This window comes from Mytilus trossulus, chromosome 1 (assembly GCF_036588685.1).
Source record: "Mytilus trossulus isolate FHL-02 chromosome 1, PNRI_Mtr1.1.1.hap1, whole genome shotgun sequence".
Taxonomy (NCBI): Eukaryota; Metazoa; Mollusca; class Bivalvia; order Mytilida; family Mytilidae; genus Mytilus; species Mytilus trossulus.
In genome coordinates, this window is record NC_086373.1 from 82,806,233 (window position 1) to 82,833,251 (window position 27,019).

A 27,019-nucleotide genomic window follows, 5' to 3' on the forward strand; every position below is an offset into this window, starting at 1 on the left:
CTCTAAGAGAAAACAAAAATTTTAATTTAATTAGAACACATTCATTCTGTGTCAGAAACCTATGCTGTGTCAACTATTTAATCACAATCCAAATTTAGAGCTGAATCCAGCTTGAATGTTGTGTCCATACTTGCCCCAACCGTTCAGGGTTCAACCTCTGCGGTCGTATAAAGCTTCGCCCTGCGGAGCATCTGGTTGTGTTTTGGTCTGTTTTTATACGACCGCAAATTTTGAAAATTTTTTGTCGTATATTGCTATCACGTTGGCGTCGTCGTCGTCGTCGTCGTCGTCGTCGTCATCCGAATACTTTTAGTTTTCGCACTCTAACTTTAGTAAAAGTGAATAGAAATCTATGAAATTTTAACACAAGGTTTATGACCATAAAAGGAAGGCTGGTATTGATTTTGGGAGTTTTGGTCCCAACATTTTAGGAATTAGGGGCCAAAAAGGGCCCAAATAAGCATTTTCTAGGTTTTCGTACTATAACTTTAGTTTAAGTTAATAGAAATCTATGAAATTTTGACACAAGGTTTATAACCACAAAATAAAGGTTGGGATTGATTTTGGGAGTTTTATTTTCAATAGTTTAGGAATTAGGGGCCAAAAAAGGGCCCAAATAAGCATTATTCTTGGTTTTCGCACAATAACTTTAGTTAAAGTAAATAGAAATCAATGAAATTTAAACACAATGTTTATGACCACAAAAGGAAGGTTGGTATTGATTTTGGGAGTTTCGGTCCCAACAGTTTAAGAATAAGGGGCCAAAAAGGGACCCAAATAAGCATTTTTCTTGGTTTTCACACCATAGCGTTAGTATAAGTAAATAGAAATCTATGAAATTTAAACACAAGGTTTATGACTATAAAAGGAAGGTTGGTATTGATTTTGGAAGTTTTGGTCCCAACAGTTAAGGAAAAAGGGGCCCAAAGGGTCCAAAATTAAACTTTGTTTGATTTCATCAAAATTGAATAATTGGGGTTCTTTAATATGCCGAATCTAACTGTGGATGTAGATTCTTAATTTTTGGTCCCGTTTTCAAATTGGTCTACATTAAGGTCCAAAGGGTCCAAAATTAAACTTCGTTTGATTTTGACAAAAAATTAATCGGTGGGGTTCTTTGATATGCTGAATCTAAAAATGTACTTAGATTTTTGATTATTGGCCCAGTTTTCAAGTTGGCCCAAATTGGGGTCCAAAATTAAACGTTGTTTGATTTCATCAAAAATTGAATAAATGGGGTTCTTTGATATGCCAAATCTAACTGTGTATGTAGATTCTTAATTTTTGGTCCAGTTTTAAAATTGGTCTAAATTAAAGTGCAAAGGGTCCAAAATTAAACTAAGTTTGATTTTAACAAAAATTAAATTCTTAGGCCTCTTTGATATGCTGAATCTAAACATGTACTTAGATTTTTGATTATGGGCCCAGTTTTCAAGTTGATCCAAATCAGGATCTTAAATTATTATAATAAGTATTGTGCAATAGCAAGTCTTTTCAATTGCACAGTATTGTGCAATGGCAAGAAATATCTAATTTCACAATATTGTGAAATAGCAAATTTTTTTTTAATTAAGAGTTATCTTTCTTTGTCCAGTATAGTAAGCAAGAAATATCTGCAAGAATTTTTTTTAATTGGAGTTATCTTTCTTTGTCCAGAATCAACTTAAATCTTTGTTATATACAATATACAATGTATATTCACTTTTTACTACCAAATGATAAATTTAAATAATCTTTACCATTCAGTGATAACAAGCAGTTTTTTTACATCATGTATTTAAATTAGTAGTAATTTTTGCAAACTCCATTAGAATATTTTAATTGAAATTAGTTTTGGAATAAGGGAAAGGGGGATGTGAATAAAAAATTGGGTAAAATTTTTCTCATTTGAAATTTCATAAATAAAAAGAAAATTTCTTCAAACATTTTTTTGAGAGGATTAATATTCAACAGCATAGTGAATTGCTCTAAGAGAAAACAAAAATTTTAAGTTCATTTGAATACATTCATTCTGTGTCAGAAACCTATGCTGTGTCAACTATTTAATCACAATCCAAATTTAGAGCGGAATCCAGCTTGAATGTTGTGTCCATACTTGCCCCAACCGTTCAGGGTTCAACCTCTGCGGTCGTATAAAGCTACGCCCTGCGGAGCATCTGGTTCATATACTGTATGCAATAGGTCTACTATATTTGGTGTATGAAATAAATTGTAAGGTGTACATGTCTAGCTGGCAAGTGTCATCCAACCTTGACCCAGGGCTTCCAAAATTTTTCTGAGCCAGCCGGACATTTTATATCTGATCCGAATTTTAATTCCTAAGACAAAGTCACAAAAGGCAATTATGGTAATCAGATGGCCATCCCAATGATTGACATTCAATTAAAATCGATATTAAACTTTACTTTGATATGATTTGATGTTCTGACATAAACTGTTAAAGTTGGCATTGCATCATTCAAAGTGTGCACATCAGTGTGCTCATATCTGCATTAGACTCTTTATTTGTGCAAAATGAAGTTGTGTAGAACTTTATTTTCGTTTTTAAAGTCACATTTTTCAAAACCGGATGTTGACTTGACAATGGTAAAACATGGACCATAAACGGATACGTAAAATCCGTGTACGTTAACATAGAACTACTGAGCGAAGAAGCTCTTTCCACGTTATTTCTTCAACAAAATACTTGAAATGAACGTTAGATACAGGTATCAATGATAGTTTTAGCATTTTTGAAGAAATGTAGGATGCATAATTGAATTTCCCACCTGTGCACATGCGCACACGTGTTCTTGTTCACACAACGTAGTGCTGACGATTTTTCATTTAAAACCTTTTTAAATGATTTATCAAATCATGTTTATAAATGTATTTATTATATATTTTAAATCGATTAGATACAAGCTGCTGAAATGTACGAAAATAATTGGGAATGGACCGATTAATTTATACAATGTCCGGTACTGAAAATAGTTTACCTGTCACCTGAACAGGTAGTTTTCAGCTGTCCAACAACTAATTAGCCTTGATTAAAATTAGAAAGTATTGAAGTAGGGGTTGTTTTGATAGTAATTAATCATCATGTCACTTTTATGACCGGAAATGTATGGCTGTTAAAGGCAAAATGTTGGGTCAAAAAGATCGTGAATTTATATGTTAAAATGACCGAAAAAGCCTTTGAAACTAAAAAGTAGATGACCGTTTCATGCTTTGCCCAGCCGGTCTTTTACCGGACATTATACAAATGACCGGCATATATGACCGTTTTGGAATCCTTGCCTTGACCTCATTTTCATGGTTCAGTGGTCAAAGTTAAGTTTTTGAGTTTTGGTCTTTTTTTCTAACACCATATGCAATAGGTCAACAATATTTGGTGTATGGATATATTTTATGATCTATATGTCAGTTACGCACATTTTATTTGACCTTGTCTTGACCTCTTTTATACGGTTCATTGCTCAGTGTTAAGTTTTTGTGTTTTGGTCTGTTTTTCTTAAACTACAAGCAAAAGGTCAACTATATTTGTTGTATGGAAGAATTGTTAGCTGTACATGCCTGCCTGTCATGCTTCATCTGACCTTGACCTCATTTTCATGATTTATTGGTCAATGTTTAGTTTTTTTGGATAATGTTAAGTCCATGCGACAGTTGTAATAAAGTTTTATATTTAGGACTATCCACATAATATCAATGAATAGTAAAGAAGGCGAGACATTTCAGCATGTGCACTTTTGTTGTATATTTATGATAGATTGATAAATTTTTTTCTTAAAGCTAAGTACAAGTTTACAGAGAAATGGATAACATAATATGACGCTTTGTACTAGCCAATTGTTGTTAAAGTGTAAATAAAGTTAATAAAACATTTAGTTGGTATGTATTTCTTCTAATTCAATTTCTTCTGCAATGAAGTTTATTTTTACAATGTATTATAAGATTTTTACTATCCAAAATATATTCTATCTATGTTAGTGTAAGCCATGCAGTCCCTTATGTGTGTCTTTATACACAATACTCAGGTAAACGGTATGGATTTGTTTTGAATGAAGACTTGAAACAGAATCTATAAGTGAGATGGTAATAGACCTTAAAATTATACATTGTTATATAAAAATAAGATCCAGCACTTTTGAATTAATATATAGTATTTTTGTTGACAAGAATATTGAACAGCTACCACCGTACATTTATTTTAGAACAGCATATATTGGAAGGTGAATGTTTCGGTTATTTCATATCAAATTATCCGATTGTTAATATCTTATGTTATTTTACCTAATTATACAGTGGCTGATAATTTTGTTCTGCATGGCAATATCTGCATACATCAAGCATGTTCATTTTTAAACAACAACAATCTGAAGTTGCTTTTAATTGAAATTCTGTGGATTTTACAAAAGTGGTTTTAATTAATGGAGAATGTATGACAAAGCCTCTTTTTGACCTCTTGTATGTGAAAATAATATCTTATAAATTTGACTAGTCATCAGTTTGTAAGAAATAAATAATATAATATTTGAATATTTATTTCATATTGGTTTTAAGCCATCACAATTCTTTCAACATTGTAAAAAAAGTATATGAGGTAAATCTGTTGCTAATCTTTAATCTTTTCTGAAAACTATGTTCATTATTGGTTAAGTATAAAGTTAATTATTAAAATAATTGATAAAGATAGAAAAATCTCACCAATATTGCAATTTTAAGGACCTTTGTAATGGCTCTTATCATGCCTTCACTTATTTTTTTTTAGTGGAAGTGAGAGAGTAAATTTAACTTCTCTAAACAGGAAAAATTATTCAGTATAGAACAAGATTTTTCATAGAAGCTAGAAGTTCATAGATTTCAGACAATATTTATTAAAAAGATCTGCATTGTCTGAATGACTCATGGTAAAAAAACCCAGAATGCAATGCTTTAATAAAATTACATATTACCATTTGTATCAAACATGTGATCAGATGGAAAGATCAGTATTTGTATTGAAATATTGTATTCAAATCATTAGAAGAGAATAATCTTTTATTGTATGTCCTACTAGGTCAAGCAGCTTTGTTCTTAGCTAATCCATTAACATCAGTGATCATTACCATTTGACCTCATCATTAAATGGCACCTCATTTCATAGCTGAAAATTACCCATTAGAAAATATTTTGAACCAACAGAACATGTAGAAAATTTAGATTATTAGAAGAGTAGTTTTCATGGTTGGAACCCAGAGGTGATCTAGATTTCTTAGTAGTTAGATCCTTTGGAAAATGTTACCTACACAAAGTCAAGATATCCACATTTAAGGACATATTATTGGTTTTTTTTGTCAGAAAAGTTGAATTGCTATGACTTTAAGTTTGATAGAGAACTAGCAGTACATGGATTAATATACTTGTAAATATTATTTGTTTCGGTTTAAAGAAAAAAAACAATTGTTTGTTAATAAATAAAATTCAAGGGTAAAACTGTGTAATCAGCAGAAAGGAAGCAAACTAAAAATTAAAAAAAAAAAAAATTTCATTAGGGGAAGGAAGTTATTATAATGTTGAATAAAATCTTGCTTTATTTACAGTTGAGAAAGAACATGACAGATGGGATAACTGGTGATGCTTCCATGGTTACCTATGTAATATCTGCTGACAATGTAAGTTGAAACAAAAACTATATACTGTTTATCAAAAACTGATTGCAATTTTTTATGCCCCACCTACGATATGCCCAATCTACAATAGTAGAGGGGCATTATGTTTTCTGGTCTGTGCGTTTGTCCGTCTGTCTGTTTGTTCTTTCTTCTGTGCGTCCATAGTCTTTTCGTCCCGCTTCAGGTTAAAGTTTTTGGCCAAGGTAGTCTTTGATGATGCTGAAGTCCAATCAATTTGAAACTTAGTACATGTGTTCCCTATGGTATGATCTTTCTAATTTTAATGCCAATTTAGTTTTTTTACCCAATTTTACGGTCCATTGAACATAAAAAATTATAGTGTGAATATCCGTGTACTTTGTACACATTCTTGTTTGTTATTAAAAAAATTATATGTAGATTTTTTTGGCCAAAAAAAAACCCCACATTATAAATTTTGATGGCGCTGTTTATATGTAGCATTTCCTGAAAATGCAAAATAAATCTTGTATTTTTGTCCTATGTCCAACAAATAATGATATTTTTCTAGCACTTCATTCATGTGTGAGTTAAGCCTGAAATGCTCTGTCTTGTTCCCTTTAAATATGTTGTTTAGTTTGACATATTGATTTGATATAAAATAATATATAATTCATCAAAATGTTTTTCTATTTATAGAATCATACAGATCAAGAAAGAAGACATTATTTTTACAGAAACATTAAAAGCACTTCATTCAGGTAGGAACTTGTATAGGTTATGCAACACAGTAAAGCTACAATATAAAATTTATGAGACGTGGTATGATTGCGAATGAGATCAAAATTCAAATGAAGTGGAAGCAAGCAATTAACAGAAACCATATGGCCTTGAACAATGAGAAAAACCTACACTGTGGTCGGCTATAAAAGGCCTCGACATGAAAAATATGAAACAATAATATACTTCAGTCTGTTGAAGGACATGAAATGATATATTTATTTCAAGTACAAAGTGTTATTAAAGGTCATGAGATACGTCATGTTTTGCTTGTTTAAATGGATTTCAATGTAGAAGAGTGTTTTTTAATTGTCAACCTTGTATGTTACATAAAAGACTTGGCAGCCTGTTAGTATAAATTATTGAAGTATGTGCAAAATGGAATAGAAGAAATGTCTGCTTAATATATAACTTTCTTTATCGCTATTTTAGGAGGTTTTCCTTTGATCTTACTGACTGATAATTTCATTTCTCAGCACAGTAGAGTGATATGTAAAATAATAACTAGAAACTAAGGGCGCACATGCCATTTGTCAATGAAATTAACAACATCTGCATTGGTAAAATAGTGATAAACATATTATCATTGGTCATCTCAACTCTATTGCTTTTCTCACTTTTGCCGTACCAGCTCAAGAGAGAAATTAAATCTAGTTAAGATGATCAACAAAAATCTATCTATAAGTATCACTGCTCTCTGGTGAACTTGGGTCATAATAATCTACATCTTTTTAAATAACTTTGATCTAATGATTTTAACATTAATATTTGTGTTTCCTTTCAGTCTTGGATTAAGTATACCATCTTACCAGGAATATACAATGGTTTTTACATCTACACCAAAGGATATAGGTAATAATAGTTGTCGTTCAAATCAACTCATCATCCCTTAGATTTCTCAATAGCTAAAGCTGCATTATAAAGGAGAACTGATCGACTGCTTCTAATTGTTAACATTATACATTTTTTACATCAGACAATATTTTATATTTTATTGTTACTTTTATGACAATGAAAGACCAATGGTAACAAATTCCATGCTGCTAGCTACATATGCATGTATCACATAACTTCCATATTTATAGAGTACTTAAAGCAGGGGTATCGTTAGTAACCAATAGCTCACAGTTCTGCTTGCTAATTTTGTTATAGTTAATAACATATATTTTTGTCTTCCATCAGATTTAATTAAGAATTAATTCTTTCAGGTCATACTTTATGCTCCTTTTATAATGGATAGGCATTATATTTGTCTATGTCTTTACACAGAGCATTAGCTAGTTATGATATGAAAATAATTTCGAATAAGTAGGGAAACAGTTAATTTGATGAAGCAAAAGTATTTTTTAAAAATCAAGGGTTTCATGGTTTTTATACGACCCCAAAATTTTTTGGGATCGTTTAATAGTATGATGTCGTCGTCTGCGTCGTCATCGTCCGAAGACACATTGGTTTCCGGATAATTACTTTTTAGTTTAATCTAGTTTAAGTGAATAGATCTTTATGAAATTTTTTTAGAAGGTTCAATACCACAAAATGAAGGTTGGGATTATTTTTGGGGATGATGGTCCCAACCGTTTAGGAATCAGGGGCCAAAAAGGGGCCTAAAACAAGCATTTTTCTAGTTTCAGGATTATAACTTGTGTACAAATATTTCAATTGATCTGAAATTATATCACAATGTTTAAAACCACAAGCAGAAGGTTTGGATTCATTTTCAGGGATATGGGGCCAATTCAAGTTTAGGAATTAAGGCCAAAACAAGCATATTTTTAGTTTCCAGACAATAACTTGTGTAAAATTGTATGGATCTCTCTGAAATTGTACCACAACGTACCATATAACAAAGAGGAGGCTGGGATCAAGTTTTGGATTAATTGCCAGAAATATGTAGGATTTAGGGACCTAAAACAGGCCAAAAAGAAGCATGTTTCTAGTTTCTAAACAATCATGATGATAACTTGTGTTTAAGTGTATGGATTTCTCTGAAATTGTACTACAAGGTTCAATACTACAAAAGAAAGCATGGGATTGAGTTTAAGGGTTATTGCTCCAATGGGGGTTTCAAAAAGTGGTACATTTTTCATTGCTTTCAAATTTCCAATTTTGAAAAGTTTCAAGAAGAAATATTCAATTGCACAGTATTGTGCAATAGATTTGTAAGATCTTTGACCACATTATTTTGTGACAAAAACTCATATTATGTAAAAAAAAAATTGATCACAATCCAAATTCAGACAGTATCAAGCTTGAATATTGTGACCATATTTGCCCCAGCTGTTCAGTATTTGACCACTGGGGTCGTATATAGCTGCGCCCTGTGGAGCACCTGGTTAAATGTTTAAATTTTCTTGACAATAGAACAAAGTTTTCTTTACAAAGTAGAAGGACAGCATCATATTGGAATTAATGAATGTCTTTTATTCCAGTGAAGAGTGGGACACCTTTTATAGAAGATAACAAAAGTATAGTGTTGGTAGCTCCTTGGTAAGTCTTAAGCATGACAAATCTCACAATTGAACAGAATTTCTATTATATATTGAGTCAGTATTTATTATCCAAATTTACTACGTTTTTGATCATATGTAATTTAAAGTCCTATCAAAGATTAAACATGGCAATTAGGAATGTTATATGAATTTTAAGTTATATATATTTTTTTAGAAATATTATTAGTGAATTCCCTTCAGAATTACCAATTTAATTCAATTCAATTCAATATTTTATTTACGTCTCACCTTATGTATAAAATTACACAATACATTTATAAAAGATACATTTTGTATACATAAGCCAATCTACAGATTTATGAGAGACGATAATCACTTAAAAGAATATGTTTATGTACATAATAAATATTAAACCTGAATGGTAAAATTATACAACAAAAGTATTTCATTATTATTTACAATATAAAACTTCTCGGCGTCGTTTAAGAATAAAATTACAGGTTTTGGCACATAATCTTATAATATCTTGATTCGAAAATAAAAATACCATTTTCTGACAATCTGTAAAACTATTAAAATGTTCATCAATTTTAAGAGACTCAGTAAAAAGAACTTGTCTAAGATCATTATAAACAGGACAATGTAAAATAACATGATATTCATCTTCGACAGTATTAAATCAATTAAAACAACATCTCTCTTCCAGCGGCAAATTTTCATACCTCCCAGTTTCCAGTCTAATAGGAGCCACCCCACATCTAAATTTTGCAAAGGCGCTTCTTTCACAAAAAGGCATAACCAGTTTGCAGTAGTTTTCAACAACATACTCCTTCTTAAAAATAAAAATATTATAGGTTCTTAATTTATTACGCCCATTTCCCCGTCTGGAAGAGGATGAACTAACAATACACTTCCACTCTTCAATATAATTATCAATCATTCTTGACATCACTGTATCAATAAACATATTTTTATTAAAATTAGTGTTTATATCACAAAAGTCAACCAATTCAAGTTCCGTGAATTGTTTTTTAACAATAAAATTCCAATTTTTCACAATTTTATGTTTCAGACCGACCTCATCTGCCCATATGAATATTTTCCTATTAATACGATCTGGCTCCATATTTACTAGCCTGTGCCAGTGTCTTGCAATTACTTTCCATTGAGTATGGTAAATTGGAATCCACCCCATGTCTCCCATAATAGCTGGATTAGGTGTATATTTACCAACACCAAGGAAGAACCTACACGCTCTCATTTGAATCGCATTAATAAATGAGAAATTCTTGCAGCCCCAATTCGCGGCACCATATTCAACAATAGGACTTACAAGTGCATCAAATAGTTTTTTTTATAGACGTCATATGACATGCCACCAATAGCTATACACTTAGCTATATCCAGACCTAGAGCTCTGTTTACCAAGATAATTGCAATTTAGGGAAATCCCCCAAGCTTATTTCTCAACCATCACTTGATTTGTATCAGTGTTTATTTTCATTGTTTTACAGGAAGTATGTCATGAATGGGTCAGTAGCCAGTAATCTTTCAGATATTTACAGTTCTTACAAGAAATGGGAGAAGTCAGGCAAAGATGATGGTTTCTGTAAGTAAATGGTCATTTAGTTATGTTTCCTTTATAACTACAAAGATTAGATTTTACCTTTAAAATTAATATTTTTAATTACACTCTGGCTATAATAAGGTTTTGGACAGGTATTCTCTTTAACCTTTTCTGTCCATCTTGGGCTTTCCCATGATAGTTTTATCACATTTTACCAAGACAATATTAATTAGGGCTGACTGAAATTTGGTAGCAAGCTTCATGTAAGCATGAGATATTATGCATTTTTATGTTTAATGCTAATCAACTTTCTTTACACATGTACTTATACATTCTGACACATAAAGACTTATATGTAATTCTAGTCACACTTTTTTTCAGATTTCATGTGAGCATGCAATACTGTTTTCCTTTTGTTTTCATTTTCATTGCTAATCAACATTCTGTTTACTAAATACATATAGCTGGGTTATCAATAGTGAGCAATCACAGTTCAACTTGTTTTCCGCTAAAAATAAAGGTAAACATTTATAACAAACTTGTACTTTCATGCTTAACTTTACTTTTCAATAAATGGAAATATATATATAATTTCATTCTATTAGTTATGTGCATGTATAACTTGTAATCTTTTATTTCTGCAGGGGACAATGAGAAGCTATTAACCTTACACTTGGATCTAGAAAAGACTGAACATATGCATGAATTTTTCAATAAGTTTATGCTTAATAGGTAACACACTTTATTTACATATTAAAGACTCAGCACAATAAAATGACATTTGTTTTGCTTCGAAAAAAAAAAATATCAATGGAAGATATAGGTTAAGAGTGGAAAAAGCCTGTTGGTTTTAGGATCAAAGTGTAAAAAAAATGACTTGTTATCTCTCTGGATATTATCTTGATGTCCATCAATCAAAGTGCAGTTAGGTGACCGTATGTTGCCTGTGTCAACTTTCAATTTGAGTTATCATAAAGATTGGATGTATCTTTTTTCAATTCCTTTTGAGTAAAACATTTTTGACAGGGACACATGAAATAGACAACAGTAGGTTTAACCTTTAAATTAAATATGGTGAGTTGGACATGTATTTGCTGTAGCATCATTCTAATCTTAAACTTAAAATGACAATTTGACTGACATGAGAAAAAAATTCAAACTAACCTTTACCATTGTAAACTTCTATATTTCTTTATTGTCTGGCTCTTACTTTTCATGAATCATTTTAATGTGAACTTTTGTCTTTTTTTTTACTTTGCAGGACAGAAGCAATATTTGTAGCCACATATGGAGGTCTGACCAGAATTTGTCCAACTGGGTTAGTACATGTATTTTCATAAAAAAAATCCAATAATTGTTGTTCTATTTAGAGAGTATTTTTGGGAAGCGATTTGAAAATTCGATATATCCAATGCTCCTGCATTTTCATTTGAAAATGTATTTTCAGTGTCTTCTATATAGAAGCAGTTGCGTTGTGTGTTTTAAATGAACAATCCTTTTTTTTCCCGTAATGGTTGAAAAAGAAAAGTTGAAAGTTGAATATATGTCTATTCAATCGTATTGATATTTTATTCTTGGAAAACAATAAGTTACTTAACTCTTTATATGTATTCCATTTCATTTAGAAAATATCACTGCTGCTTATGCGATGTTGTAGCTGTTAAAACAAAAAAGTGATCCAAAGATGACAGAATAGCATATACTTTGTTTTGTATATGAAATATGAACAGAGATGTTTAATTAAAACAAAATACATGTGAAATGCAATCATGTTTGATGCCTTTAATTGGTACATGAGTTATGAATTTGTGTATTTTTGTAGATCAAAGTACAAAGAAAAAATAGAGAAAGACCGAGATACATGGAAGGCCTCATATTTTAAGAGGGCTCTAGATTATGATGGACTTGTATTCAGTGCTCCTTATACTCTCAGTAAGTATTATTTTGTTGTTTTCATTGATTATATGATTGACCTGATTAAATTTAGGAATGGGAAAAGCATAGATAATTTCTGTATGAAATGTCTGTATTTATCATATCCAGTTCTAATGAAACTATGCAGAGTCAGAGTTATAATGACAATATTTTGTTGGAGTTTCCGATGTGAAAAGGTCATGGCTTGTGAGTTTGTGCATTTAGTTAAGTAGACAGCAGTTATTTTTTTATAACAGTCAATTTTATAAAGATAACAACTTGATTATGAATGAACAATATTTCTGCTAACCAGAAGCTGTTCGGAAGCTATTTTAGAAGTTATCTAAAAAAAAACATTCTTTGCAGAATAAAACCAAATATTTTCGTAAGTTCAATTTTGTTTTAAAAAACATTTTTCTAACAACAACTTATAAAATTTTACAGAGGAAAGAACAGAGAATGATACAGAACCTATTCCTGATATAATGATAACTAAGAGTGTGACTGTAACACAATATAACTACAAACCTGCTGTCATTGGATCGTTCGTCAAACATGAGAAGATTGTAGAGATCTTAGGGACAGAGACTGATCAGAATTGTGGAGTAGACTCCAGTATTGATTGCTATTTACTTGATGACGGGGCTTTCCTCATTTCTAGTAATAGGGAAGAACACTTTGATGAGGTATTATTTTCTATATGAAACTCCTTATAAATTTTGCAACTGATAAAGGGCCCTGTAAACTTTCAGAAGTTACCTGATAGCTAATACTCTGTCAATATGTACAAATTCAACATTTTTATGGTATCAAGCTTGTCTTTTTATGGATTGTTAAAAATTTTATAATTCTGTTGTAAGTGCACACATAAAGTTTCCATTTAGTTCAAAGAAATTGAGTGTGTTGTTCAAGGGTTATAAGATTTGAAAAATTCCTAAATTAATCTTCCATTTCATCTTGATGATTTTTATTATTATGCCCCATTTATGGGCATTATGTTTTCTGGTCTGTGCGCCCTTCTGTCTGTCCGTCCGTCCATTCGTTCGTCCCGCTTCAGGTTAAATTTTTCGGTTGAGGTAGTTTTTGATGAAGTTGAAGTCCAGTCAATTTGAAACTTAGTAAACATATTCCCTATGATATGATCTTTCTAATTTTAATGGCAAATTAGAGATTTTATCCTATTTTCATGGTCCACTGAACATAGAAAATGATAGTGCAGATGGGGCATCCGTGTACTTGGGACACATTCTTGTTTGATTTTAATTTCCAGAATAGTAGGATTTTAATTTAGGCATCAGCCTTCTGTTCATTGTGTCACATGCAGACAACTTAAAAACATAGAATATTTTAGGACAAAACCTTCTTCATGATCAACAAAAGCATCAGGGCGAAAAGTTGGATTTTCTTCTCTGTATTTTATCAAAAAAAAATGTTTTTGGCATTGCAATTTTATACTGACATCAACTATCAGAGTCAAGATTCATGGTTCTACATAAGTCTTTACAATTAAAAAAAAATATATATAAAATTATGATGAATTTTTTATGAAAAATCATGTACATCATAACAATTTGTTTTTTTAGGTTGGAAGATTTTTTGGTAAAGTAGATCCTCTTTTGATGCATGAGCTGTACAATATGTCAGTGTACCAAAGGTTAGTTATATTTAGGAACAATTTGATTTTCTAATGAGACATTAAGTTCACATGCTTTTGAAGAAAAAAAATTACTTCATTCTTTAAATGTTAAACATCATATGCATCCATATTTTTCTAGTCTTAATTTCTGAAAGTTGTATTCTAAAATTTTACTAAACACTAAGGTTGTAATTAAAAATTGAAAAATTATATACTTAGATTGTAATCTAAAATTTAATTATATACATTTGTATGAGAAAAATATTAATGAAAATGACATTTTCCAATGTTAATGGGTTAGTTGTAGAATTTTTATGATGATTTTATGATGGAAAAGTCAGCAAAAATTATTGTATTTCCCTTCATTTATTTTTCAGGTTAGAAGATTTTGATTACCAGGCCACATGCTCTTTAAATGACAGCACAACAAGCAGTGCTATTCGACTACGTATTGTAAGTACCTGTCAAGTTGAGAAAAAAAAATAATGTCAGATGAGAACTGTCTGTGTTTAAGGAATCTGTCATGTCTGGTTTCTGAATACCATAACAAGAAATTTTGACAAAATACTTAGTAGATTAAAAATAGGAGTGATTGCTCTTGATAAATAAACTCAACGTAGATGCACCAATTGAAAATTTGAATTTTAGCCAAAGCGTGTTTCATCTACAAAAGAATCGTCAGTAAAGCTTGATTAAAAAAAAGTTAAAAAGGCCAAATAAAGTATGATTTGTTAAATCTCTTTTTTGTCTTGAGCTTAAACTGAATAAGATATAGAGAAACTAAAAACAGAAAATATGATCAGCAATACAAGATCAACAAGAAAGAGATTTTTGTCATGAATTCTATCATATTCTACAATGTTGGAGAAAGTGTCAGATGTAGACTTAGTCGAGTGACACAAGTGCTGTAGAGCCAGTAAGATTGAGAATGGAAATGGGTAATATGTCAAATGGGTCTTCAACGCAGCAAGAAAATCCTACACCCTAATGTGGTCCTCAGTTGCCGCCTAAATAAAGATGTGTACTAGTTCAGTGAAAATTGACTTCATACTAAACTCCAAAACATATAAATGAAATAAAATTAAAGAACATACAAGACAAAGGCCAGAGTCGGATGCTTTTGAGTTATTATGACAGTAATTTATAATTATTTTACAGCCATCCATTAACATACTGTTTGAGTTACTGACAGTCAACTGGTGGTCATCTATTTGGACATGGTAAATATTTTATTTTAATTATTAGAATAAATATTAATAATTGTATATCAGAAATTACAGCCCAACTACTGTAAAATCTTTTGATTTATTATTCAAGTAATAAACTCGCTCTTTGAGTGGATCTTGGTACCATGACAGTGTATAAATGTAAATAAAGTAGTTTTGAACTTGGTCAAATAAATATTTATTTACCACTTCAAGTTTCATACAATATTTTCTCTATTTGAGGCAGTGAAATATTTAAAGTTAGGCTTTTGAGAGTGGAAACTAATTTTCAGGTAATTTTATAATGGAAACATTGAAATATCAAGATTAACAGCAAAATATAAAAGAAGCTTGAAAAACTCTTTGGTACCTTTTATATTATTAAACATGGAATAACCATCTTTAATTCTTACAACTATTTCAAATTAAATATTTTAAGTTAAAACCATCAATTTATTCTACAAATTTATTACTGACAATGCAAGTGGACTTTGCCACTGGCCCTGACAGTTGCAGTAAAACTGTATGCAAAGTAATCTAATAACTTATTGGAAAACTTCATCTACTGTGAACTCATTTATTTTCGTGGGTACCAATTTTTATAAATTCAGGAAATCTTGTATATTCATGGATATTTATATTAGTTGTTATGGCAAAGTCTGCATACATTCCTATAGACAATTTGTAATTTGTTGAACATTTAAATTCATGGTTCCCCTGAACCAACGAAATCAATGTAAATAGGTATCCAACGAATATTAATCAATCCACAGTATTCTGTACACACATTGTTATCCCTAATTTACACAGTGACAGAAACATTTTTTTTGCATAGCAATCTTGTAACAGATTTTATCTTTCTGTTTTAGGTGGGTGTCGAACTTGAGTTTTTACAGGTATGTTTCTGTTAAACAATCTGTAATAAATTTATGTGAAATAGTTTAATTTTTTTTTTAAATAATTGTAGTTTTTAATGAATTTGTAAAGTCGCAAAGGTCACTTTGACAGAAAAAAAAATTAAAACGAATTTGAATAATGCGTTTGACCTATAGTGATTAAATTGAGAATGTAATTGGGAATATGTCAAAGAAACAACAATTTGACCAAAGAGCAGACATCAAGCAAAGGACACCAATGGGTCTTTAACGCAACAAGAAATTCCTGCACCCAGAGGTGGTCTTCAGCTGGCCCTTAAGATTGTGTAGTGGTTCAGTGAAAATGGAAGTCACACTAAACTCCCAAACATATAGATGAACTAAAATTAAAAAACATACAAGACTAACAAAAGCCAGAGGCTCCTGACTTGGGACAGGCACAGAAATGTGGCAGTTTAACATGTTTTGGGAGATCTCAACCTTCCTCTTATACATCTGTTTTGAAAATAATATCATATAATGCATTAGTTAATATGTTTCTTTTTCAGCTGGTTGAATGCTCCAGTTGTAGAGACGGGTAAGTTAAACACTACTTATTTACAACCATATTTTCCCTGATGATAAAACTCTCCCCTAAAAAAGAGGCATGGTTGTTTTTTGGAGGAAGAAGTGTTTTTTTCTTTAATTAAAGTCAGAGAATTTTCTCAATTTCAACTTATGTTGTCAGAGACTGACAATCATCTAAACTTATGGTTATTTGAGATAGAAGCAGGGTTGTATAAATATATAGCCAATTTTAACATATTTTGCAATGTTGTATAAGAGAGGCATAAAAATATTCACAGAAAATATATTTATAGCAGTTTGAAAACAATTCATGAATCCATAGTTGGGGCATTAAGGTAAAGACAAATAGAAACTGGTTGTTTTTTCTGTCGCTATTAACTTTCATCTAAGGGCAGTAATTCTTATAACATTGTAATGGTAGTGGAATATCTATATAATCATGATGCATTTAGGTATGTTTTCTGCTTGAAGTTAGAAAAGAGCTTTGTAGATAAGTTGAAAGGATTTTTTTACTTTTTTTCAGCCAATGCACCAGAAGTTAATAAAAACTGTATAAAACAACAAGCTCAGTATTATATACCTACAGATTTTAGTGAAATAGAGGGTGTAATTGAATGTATTAATGTTAACTGTACAAGGTAGAGTATAACATGGATTTTTTGTATTTCTCTCTTCCGAGTAATGCTAATATGAAAAAAAAGATGACGATTAAAATTTAGCATTGACCAGATATCTGATGTCAAAATGGACATAATTGAAGCTTTGTATTTTATCAGGTAGAAGACCTGGATGTTTTATAACTTGTATATAGATGTCTTATGATACAAAGTATTTACTTGTCAGATATCTATTATCCTGCTACTTATTTCCATGGTTAATCAGCCCCCTATCAAAGATGTGTGACTTTCTCACTCATGAACCTTGACCTCATTTCATGATCAAGTTTTTGTAATAAGGTATTTTCTTAGATGCTGTAACTGAATGGTCCGCTTGTTTGGCGTATGGAATGATTGTACGGTGGGATGTCCATCTGATATGTAACATCTGACCTTGACCTCATTTTCTTGGTTTATCGGTGAATGTTAAAAAAAATTGTGGTATAGTCTGTTTCTCAGATACTTAAAGCAATGATATCTAGTGTATGAAATGATTGTAAGATGTACATGTCTGTCTGGCATGCTTTTTCTGATCTTCACCAGATTTTCATGGTTCATCATTAATTAGTTTGTTTAATAATAGCTATTCAAAAAGGTTTAGGGTGCAATGAACTTGACAGTCCTAAATGGGGCTTCCAACATTTCACTATTTATCATTTGTCAATGATTTGTAAAGAGATTTTCCTCATTGAATAGTATCTTTATGATTGTTTTCCATATTTATTGTAGGAACTATAAAGCTATTAAACTGAACAACAGCAAACTAAAGAGCAACTTGATGTTTGTGATGGTTGATGCCAAATGTGATGGTTGTTTAGAAGAGAAGAGTGGTGACATAGATCTTCTACAAGAACCAAAAGTTTTTGAAAGTAAGTGGCTAGCAATAATGGGTTATATCTGTAGTAACATATCAATTGTTAGGGAAATAATTTTAGTGTGTTTTTTTTAATGAGAGTGTAAACTATTTTGATGCACACTTTTACCAAAACATTTAAGATGAATCAAATTATTTTAGTGGGTTTTTATATGTATATTGCCCCTGAAGTTGAAAAAGATTTTGGTCAATTGGTATTTCCATGAATATTACTAATTTAAGAAAATAAATGTGTTAATATTATGTTGTGTTGTATTATAACTGTAAATTTACAAGGTATCATATTCAATCTAAACAATTCAGATATTTTATTTTGACAGAGGAAAGTGAGCATTTTTGTAATAAGCAGGCAAGATACAGAAGGGTGACAGAGCCATGTTATGATTATCATGAAAAGGTTTGTATATGCATAAGCTGTTGTAAAATGATTATAATTTTCTAAGAGGTTTTTTTTGTGCAGAAATCCAGTTGTTGATTTGGTTAAAACTCAGTTGTCTGGGCCAATTGGGAAGTTCCTGTTGTTTCCATGCAAAAATCTATGATCTTTTCAACCAATGCTTTCAAATTTGTATGTTTTACTACTAAAGACAAGATAACGTGACGGTACCCAAATTGCACCTATTTTGACAGTTTTTTTAACTACATATTTTTATGATCACAACAAACATTTCCATTTTGTGTTTAATTTGTAGCTGTATCCTTCTTTATTATATAGGTACGCCAATTTGATTTTCAATTCATATGGAATCATAGAAAAGTTAGTCTGAACTAACCTCCAAACCATCAATGATTCTGTAATGAGGAGTACTCAAATTGCATCCATGCTTAAATTCCCATCATCAAAAGTCGAATAACAGATGTTTTGTTTAATTTTTTTCAAATATTTTGAACAATTGGATATTTGTCCATGCTTACTCTTCTTTTTGTGAGAAATGGATACTTGAAACATATTGTATTTACTAATTTTAAAAAGATGAAGTTTTGATGACGTCGCATGTCGACGTTTTGGTACATTTTGCTTTTTCAGTAAACACTTCATCTGTTGATAAATACTGTGAACTTTTTGTGAAAATATAAATATATTTACCTATTTTGAAAGACATGCATAGTATTAAATCATAAAAATACAAATTGTTCATTCTCTAGGAGATCTTGTAAGATTTCCATTGCTATTTTTGCTAAATAGGTGCAATTTGGGTACCGTTACGTTAGAGGTCAAGTTTGATATTGACTATTTTCCCTTTTGCTTTTCAAAAGTTATTATTATTGATTGATTAGAAAATGACTCTTTACGTAATTTCTGTTCAACACTTTAAGAAACCTCTCAACCAGTTCAATGCTTAAACAATGACATTGATAAATGTACTAAAATCCTGGTTTGCTGTCTTTAGCTTTCATTATTGTTGCCATGTCTACTAAAACATGTTGAATGCATTTTAAAAACAAGACTTAACAATAATTTCACATAAAGATGATGTAAATGAGATCTAGGAAATGTGGATGCTTCACAAAGAAATGTGTATACAATTAAATTTGCAGTTGTATGCAGACATTGATGGATGTTATTTATTTTATCTAACAGTCAATCTGTAATTAAAAGTTGGCACAAATTATATAGACACCTTTTTATTATGCCCAACTTACGATAGTAGAGGGGCATTATGTTTTCTGGTCTGTTCGTCTGCTCATCCCACTTCAGGTTAAAGTTTTTGGTCAAGGTAGTTTTTGATGAAGTTGAAGTCCAATCAACTTGAAACTTAGTACACATGTTCCCTATGATATGATCTTTCTAATTTTAATGCCAAATTAGAGTTTTGACCGCAACTTCACTAAACATAGAAAATGATAGTGCGAGTGGAGCATCCATGTACTATGGACACATTCTTGCTTGTACTTATTTGTGCAGAATTATGAATTTAGAAATATTTAGCACCACTGATCCTAAACTAGTTTATCATTGATTTAAATGGACTATTTATTGAAACTACGTATACTAAATAGGTAAAAATGCACAAATTAAAAAAATATATATTAGAATGAGTTGACTTAATATTTTTCTGTTTATGTTTGTAGGAAGAAAGTGATTGTAGTGGACCATTATCAACGCCAGTGTCAGTAGCAGTCATTGTCATAGCAACAATTGTAACTGTTTTGTGCACATGGATTAGATAATAGAAGCATGAATTGATAAACAATTGCATACATGTAAATGCCGCTTAACATAAGATTATGCAATTAATGGTGGATTATTTGAGAGAGAGAAAAGACGGAGCTGTGCTGAAAAAAAATACCGCTGTAATCATGTGTACATATATCATTGATAGTGTTTAAAGTTGCCAAGAACATTATACATTATATCATCTATCCATGTTGTTTTGTTTTTTCATATTTAACAGATGTTTTTGTATGATAAATCTAGTGCTGTAGGAAAATTGTGATTCCTCAATTAGGGTACTTTGCAGAAGCATAAAATAAGTTTTTACCAAATTATAAAGAGAACAGCATTTAAGAAATTATTTCATTTAGGATCAGATTTTTTTTTGTATTAAAAAGTGTATGTTATTATGTTCTTAAAGATTATATGATGTACTATACATTGAAATAAAGGATAACTGTTCCAACCAATGTTGAGACAAGAGTGCTGCTTGATCCAATGCAAAATATAACGTGAGATTACTTCCCCTTTTTTTGGTCATTCATACTTACTTACTGCAGTATTGAAGTAATACAGGTCACATACAAATTCATATCTAACTTGGCATAGATAAATAATTGTCTTAATAAAAAAATCTAACAAATACTTACAAAGTTTTGTGTAAAACAAAGATGCTTGCATCTCATATGTATTTACCGTATTATACAATTTTGAAGAAAAGAATAATCTGAAATTCAGTTTTAAAATAATACTATATTTTCAGTAATATTGTAACTAATGACAATTAATGGAAATTGATATTTCAGGTTGAATGTATGAGATTTATTAAAGATATGGCTTGATAAAAGTGTTTTCTCTAGGGCCTTTTAACATCCTGGTAAAGTGATGCAAATTGCTACAATGTGATACTACTCAAAATGAACTTCAAATCTTGTTGATTGTGTTCTTGTTGTGAAGCCATAATTTTTAGAAAAAATATGGTATTTTAAATTCTTTCTTTACCAGGATGCGATGTAAAATTTGTGCAGATTTCATTGATAAAGTGTATTTATCAAACTCCTGAACACATTTTTGTGCCAAACTTTTGTATATACATTGATCTGAATGCTATGTAATAACATAATGATTTTCAGATATAGAAAATATAATAATTTTAAGATGATTATATGTGAAAATGATTTGATATATCATATAACAGCCTCTTTGAATTTATACATATAATAATTCTTACGGATTGTAATATAGGAATTAAATCTCATTTAATTTGAAAGGTAATGGTGTATAAAAAAAAATTGTGTATTATTTATGACCCTACAACAATTCCAAATAACATTCCCTGATATTTATACATAAGGTATTATAGATATTGTTTTTTATTTGGAATGTTTCATGTGTGATGAAATAACTATTAACGAATGTTGTGTGATATTTTAGAATGTTATTGTGTTCAACACTTAAAACTCAAAGCCTAAGAACAGCATGTTTATTTACATATATATTATATGAAAATATTATAAAGAGTTGAATTGATTTTTGCATATTTGTCTTTCCATAATGGCACATTAATCAAATTATTGTATATAAGAGTGCTATACATGTTTATTGTATGTTTAAATCTTTTGTGTGATTTTATAAGAAATCATAAACATGATGCTTTGGTTGGAATTATTTAACTGCTTTGTAGAGTTTAAAGTTTTTACATATTTGAAAATTCCCTAAAAAAAATATTTAAAAAGAAAAAAGAAAATCATTCAAAATTTGATCGAATTTGAAATAATCCAATGTGAGGAGAGGGTATTATTTTGTATCAAATTGGCCCTCAATTCAAAAGGATTTTAGATATCTCCTGAAACATAATATTACAAATTTGGAATCTGATATTTGATATAACATAACAGTTTGGGTTAGGGTAAAATCTTATTTTTTTATGGATCAATCATTCATGAAATAGCAGTTAATTCATTAAGATGGAAAAGTACAAATAATCTTTGTTTTGTTATACTTTTAAATGTGAAAAATACACTACCTTTATTCTTTAAGGTATTGAAGTATCTTGCTTTTATCCATTTTCTGCCAAAGTATTATTTTTATAAATAACACATATGCATGCTATATTGTGTAAAATGTATTCAAATTGTTCCTGAATTTTGCTTTTTTTGCTTTAATATGACTAATTTCTGTTAAGACAATACTATTATGATGCTCAAGTTAAATAGTGTCATCAAGCCAAAACTTAATATTTTTTTTATGCAGTTTCTGCTATTATTGCTGTTATGAAATTCTTTGGATTTAAACCTTTATTAGCTATAAATATGATCTTCTTCTGCATTAACTGTGCATTCATGTATTTTTGTGGATTTGAGATAAATTGTATTTTCATAGATATTTGATTTTGTAGAAGTGCCAAAGTCTCCTGCATGCATATAAAAATGTGTACTTCGTTGAACATTATGATTAATAATTTTTCTTTACAAACGATATCCTTGAAAATGGTATTCCACGAAACAGTATGAATCTATAATACAGTTATTGCTTGTATGTGTGCATCAGTAATTGTTGTGGTGTTTCCTATTAATTTTTAGGTAAGAGTTTTGATCTTACCTTTGACCTAATCATACATGACTCTTTAGAGATAGTTTGTATTGGAATTCATTTATACTTAAATGATTGTTGTGCATTAGTGAATTTTAAGTTTTCACCAGTTTGAGAATGTATTGACCTGTTGAAGAATATAAAATACCGGTTTGATATTGCAATAAGTAAGACTATTAAGTGTGTCAACTCTTGTTAATATAAACATTATTGAGATATATTTTTGTTGGGTTGTGACCTTGTTGTGTATAGATATTCTTTTTTTGCTACAATCTATTCTTGTCTTTCCTGTTTTATGTGCCTTTTACATCTCATATTGTGCAATACTTTCTTTTTTATAATTAAGTTTAAAAATAAATAAAATAGCTTTAATTTTGGAGTGTTCAAATTTTGATACATCTAGTGGAAATTTGATAAAACTCCCCTTTATGGAATGAATTAACATTTAAAATTGACCGACTTTTGAAAGCACTTTGTGTAAATCATGACAATATTTCTGCAACTACAGGTTTTAGTATCAATCTATTTTATTTCATTTAATCATTCCTCTTGACTCTCTAAAGATTTTGATCATATTTAAGATCAGGTATATATCATTCGTTATAAAACATGTAGTCCCAGTTTATATTTTTCTTTATATTTTCTTTATTTTCCTCATTGGTTGTTTTATAGGCGTTTTATTAGTTTACACATTTTGAGTTGTATTTGCAATATGTTTTTGAATATATATCCAGCATAATATCATGTGTTTATTACTTTGTAAACAATATTATTGAATTTATTTTATACTGTACAATCAATGTTACATACTTTTCCAAGTATAGTTTGTGTTCAGTGCATATATTTAAGCATTAATAGAAATCCAAACAACCTTTACATGTATTCTGTATAAGACTAAAGACTCAAATTCTATTTCTTAATGAAAACACTTGGTTCCAGTCAAATAAGAACTACATTTGTGCATATTGTGCTTTAGCATATTTTTGTTTCTTATTCCATTATTATCCTTTTTCATTAATTGTGTCTCTATCAGTTAGATTTTTTTTTATTGACAAGTTAGATATATGTGGTATTTCAACAGTCTGTAGTATTTTTTGAAACCTTAAAAATGAAGAAATCCATATATTACTTTTTTTTTCAATTTCCTATATATATCATTTTTACTCAGAATTAAAATATTTTGATTATGATAACAAATTATTTTAGGAGATTTCTTTTTAATTAAAGCCCTTATTATTCTGAACTCAAAAGTATTTTTCTATATATTTGATTTAATTAGATGTACAAAAATTTGTACCTCTGAACTTGCCAGTGCTTGGTTAGCACGTTTAATTACAGTTCAAACTTATTTGTTTATATATATATTGTTGGTATGTGAATCTCCAGATGTGTTGTGAATTACTATTCCTTGAATCTCATTAGATGTATTAATATGAATCCTTATTTATTTCTAGTCAATGTAGGGTTGTTGATTTTTAAAACTTTAAGACAATATCATTTGTTTACTTTTTATTAATAAAACCATGAGATATCCTTTGTACTTTCTTATTATTAATCTATTGAAATAGTATACAAATTTCAGACTTGTGTATTCAACAAATCACAACTTAATGCTTCATGTTCAAAGGAAATCATGCAAAGTACCAAATTTCTCTAATCAATCAACCTTGCCCAAAGCATTGAAGTTGTTATGGAACATAAATCTTATTGGTTGTGAGTGAAAGTTGTGGAAGTTCTGAAAACGCATCACACGGTATAGCTGACTTATATAAATCCTGAAACCAAATTTCAGAAATCCTTGTATTGTAGTTCCTGAGAAAAATGTGATGAAAATTTTCAACTTGGCTGTCATGTGTAAAATCATACAAGTGATCGGTAAACAGGAAGTTGTCAAGTGATGAATCTGAAAACGCATCACACGGTATGGCTGAAATATATAAATGTTGATACCAAATTACAGAAAGGGTGGATGTGTAGTTCCTGAGAAAAATGTGACGAAAGTTTCATGGGACGGACTGACTGACGGACTGACAGAAAAAAGTAAAACAGTATACCCCCCTTTTTTTAAAGCGGGGGTATAAAAACAACACTTCAAATATCAGCTTGTCCTGTCGATAAACGTCGTATTATTTTAAAAACGATCTCAATTTAAACCGAGGAATGTGTACGGAAAGGAATCATGATCACTGACCAAAAGGAAATTAAATATTTAAAGAGTTAGGAATGGGGTTCCTCCTAGAATTAACGTAGGAAAATAGGTGATAAGATACGAAGTGGAATACCTTCTCTCACTCTGAGTCTCCGTGCCTGCTGTAAAAAGTAAACTTGGAATTGATAGTACAAAAATAAAACAAAATAGGCCTAAGTACATTGTTCAAACACTTTTATCCGGGATAGGCTATTTTGATATTATTCAGATTACATTAATTACATTTTTCATGTGCAGTTGAATTAGTTTTGAAAATAATATTATCCAGCTACATGTATATATGTGTCATTGAAACAATGGCAATCGTATCCCTGAGGGCAATCTGCTCTTTGATTACTACAGGTATCACTAACAATGATCTATCATTCCATACACCAAATATAGTTGACCTTTTGCTTATAGTATCAGATATACAGACTTGACCTCAAAAACTTAACCCTTATCACTGATCCATAAAATAAGGCCAAGGTCAAGAATATAGTTATCCAATAACACATAATTAGTGATTTTTTTCACAGGACAATAAAACATATTGAGAAGTTTTTAAACCATTAAAATGAGGTCAATGACAATGGACATACGACAGACAGAAACTTCTTAACATGAAGCATCTTCATACAAGGCAAGAAGGTATCCAGGTTATCGTCCTTTGGAAATATATTGCTTTATATAAATAGTTTATGCTTTTAAAGCCAGATTGTTATCCTCGTGTCTAGCAGGCTAGACAAAAAAAAATATATTTTCAATATCGTTGACAAGCTGATTAGTGAAAGCTTATGGAGAGAAATAATTGACAAAGTGTAATTCTTATTGTTTATTTCTGATTATTGTAATGAATTTTGTATATACATAATTCATTATTATATAAATCAACTCATTCCCATACCATTTAAGTACAATATCAAGTATATAATGTAATATACACTATTATATAAAATATATTACTTTACAAACAACTCACTTGTAAAATGCCTTTCATGATAAATGTGTATTTTGTCTATCACAACTACTCTTATCCCACACCAGTAAAATATACAAAATAAACATGCATTAAAATGAATAGACTAGATACAATTCTGTACATAATGGGGAAATAAAAATAAAAATGATTAAATCATGATTTATGTACAACACAACTGCAAACCTGACCATTTTCCACATGATATACATCTAAGAATCTAAATATTTACAATGTACACCCAATGGTGTTAAACAGTTAAAGGCATATGCTAGCTAGTTCAATACAAATTTAAAGAGTGAACCTTCTACTTTAGTACTAAGTGTGTCTAACAGCTTTAGTAGAGCATCTGATAATCTGATTAGTATTTTTACCCTAATACTGGTTGTGGGTATGGTACCTTGTACTGTTAATCAACAGGTAGATTTTTGCAAAGTTACATAAATTGGTCAGAGGGCTGAAGTTCTCTAAAATTTCAGAAGAAATAAATAGCACCCGTATATTAATATTTTCATACCTACATTACAACTAGATTTATGGATATTGAACCACTTATAATACCAAAAGTATGAATGAAAAGAGAGTGCATGGTAATTGTTTCAGAATAACAACCTAACAACAACAATTCACAAAAATAATCACTATGTCAAAATATGGTCTTTATTGCTATATTCTACTCAAAACACATTCATTCTGATCAGGTTTACATTTAGTAATGTTTTAAATGGATATGAATGAACACACAACTCATAAGTAAATAAATATACAACCAAAACAAATCATTCAAAACTTAATGAGATTAATAATAAAATGTCCATCCTTTGGTTAGTACTGGCTACTATGTTACAAATTTCTTATCATGATTATGATGCAGTCTGTGCCAAACTGATTGAGGGTTTGACCGATCAAAAAAGAAATTTGAATTTTCTACAATATATTCAACCAAAAAATCCTAAAAATTGTGTCTGTCCAAATGATTTTTGTCTGACA

The 27,019-nt window shown here is 30.1% G+C and overlaps 1 protein-coding gene across 6 annotated transcripts in view; it reads left to right on the top strand.

Moving 5' to 3' along the window:
* The window catches only part of LOC134687315 (voltage-dependent calcium channel subunit alpha-2/delta-2-like), a 51,874-nt gene extending 27,476 nt beyond the window's left edge, over positions 1 to 24,398 (top strand). For all 6 annotated transcript variants that reach the window (XM_063547506.1, XM_063547535.1, XM_063547526.1 and 3 more), the window contains 18 exons: positions 5,565 to 5,636; positions 6,291 to 6,352; positions 7,156 to 7,223; positions 8,801 to 8,858; positions 10,336 to 10,430; positions 11,033 to 11,120; positions 11,650 to 11,706; positions 12,211 to 12,320; positions 12,747 to 12,988; positions 13,886 to 13,956; positions 14,316 to 14,391; positions 15,097 to 15,158; positions 16,013 to 16,039; positions 16,567 to 16,595; positions 17,109 to 17,223; positions 17,971 to 18,110; positions 18,436 to 18,512; positions 20,189 to 24,398. In XM_063547506.1, coding sequence (XP_063403576.1) covers positions 5,565 to 5,636; positions 6,291 to 6,352; positions 7,156 to 7,223; positions 8,801 to 8,858; positions 10,336 to 10,430; positions 11,033 to 11,120; positions 11,650 to 11,706; positions 12,211 to 12,320; positions 12,747 to 12,988; positions 13,886 to 13,956; positions 14,316 to 14,391; positions 15,097 to 15,158; positions 16,013 to 16,039; positions 16,567 to 16,595; positions 17,109 to 17,223; positions 17,971 to 18,110; positions 18,436 to 18,512; positions 20,189 to 20,287 — 1,548 coding nt within the window. In that variant the 3' untranslated portion in view covers positions 20,288 to 24,398. The remainder of the gene's footprint in view (positions 1 to 5,564; positions 5,637 to 6,290; positions 6,353 to 7,155; positions 7,224 to 8,800; positions 8,859 to 10,335; positions 10,431 to 11,032; positions 11,121 to 11,649; positions 11,707 to 12,210; positions 12,321 to 12,746; positions 12,989 to 13,885; positions 13,957 to 14,315; positions 14,392 to 15,096; positions 15,159 to 16,012; positions 16,040 to 16,566; positions 16,596 to 17,108; positions 17,224 to 17,970; positions 18,111 to 18,435; positions 18,513 to 20,188) is intronic.
* Positions 24,399 to 27,019: the final 2,621 nt, after the last annotated feature.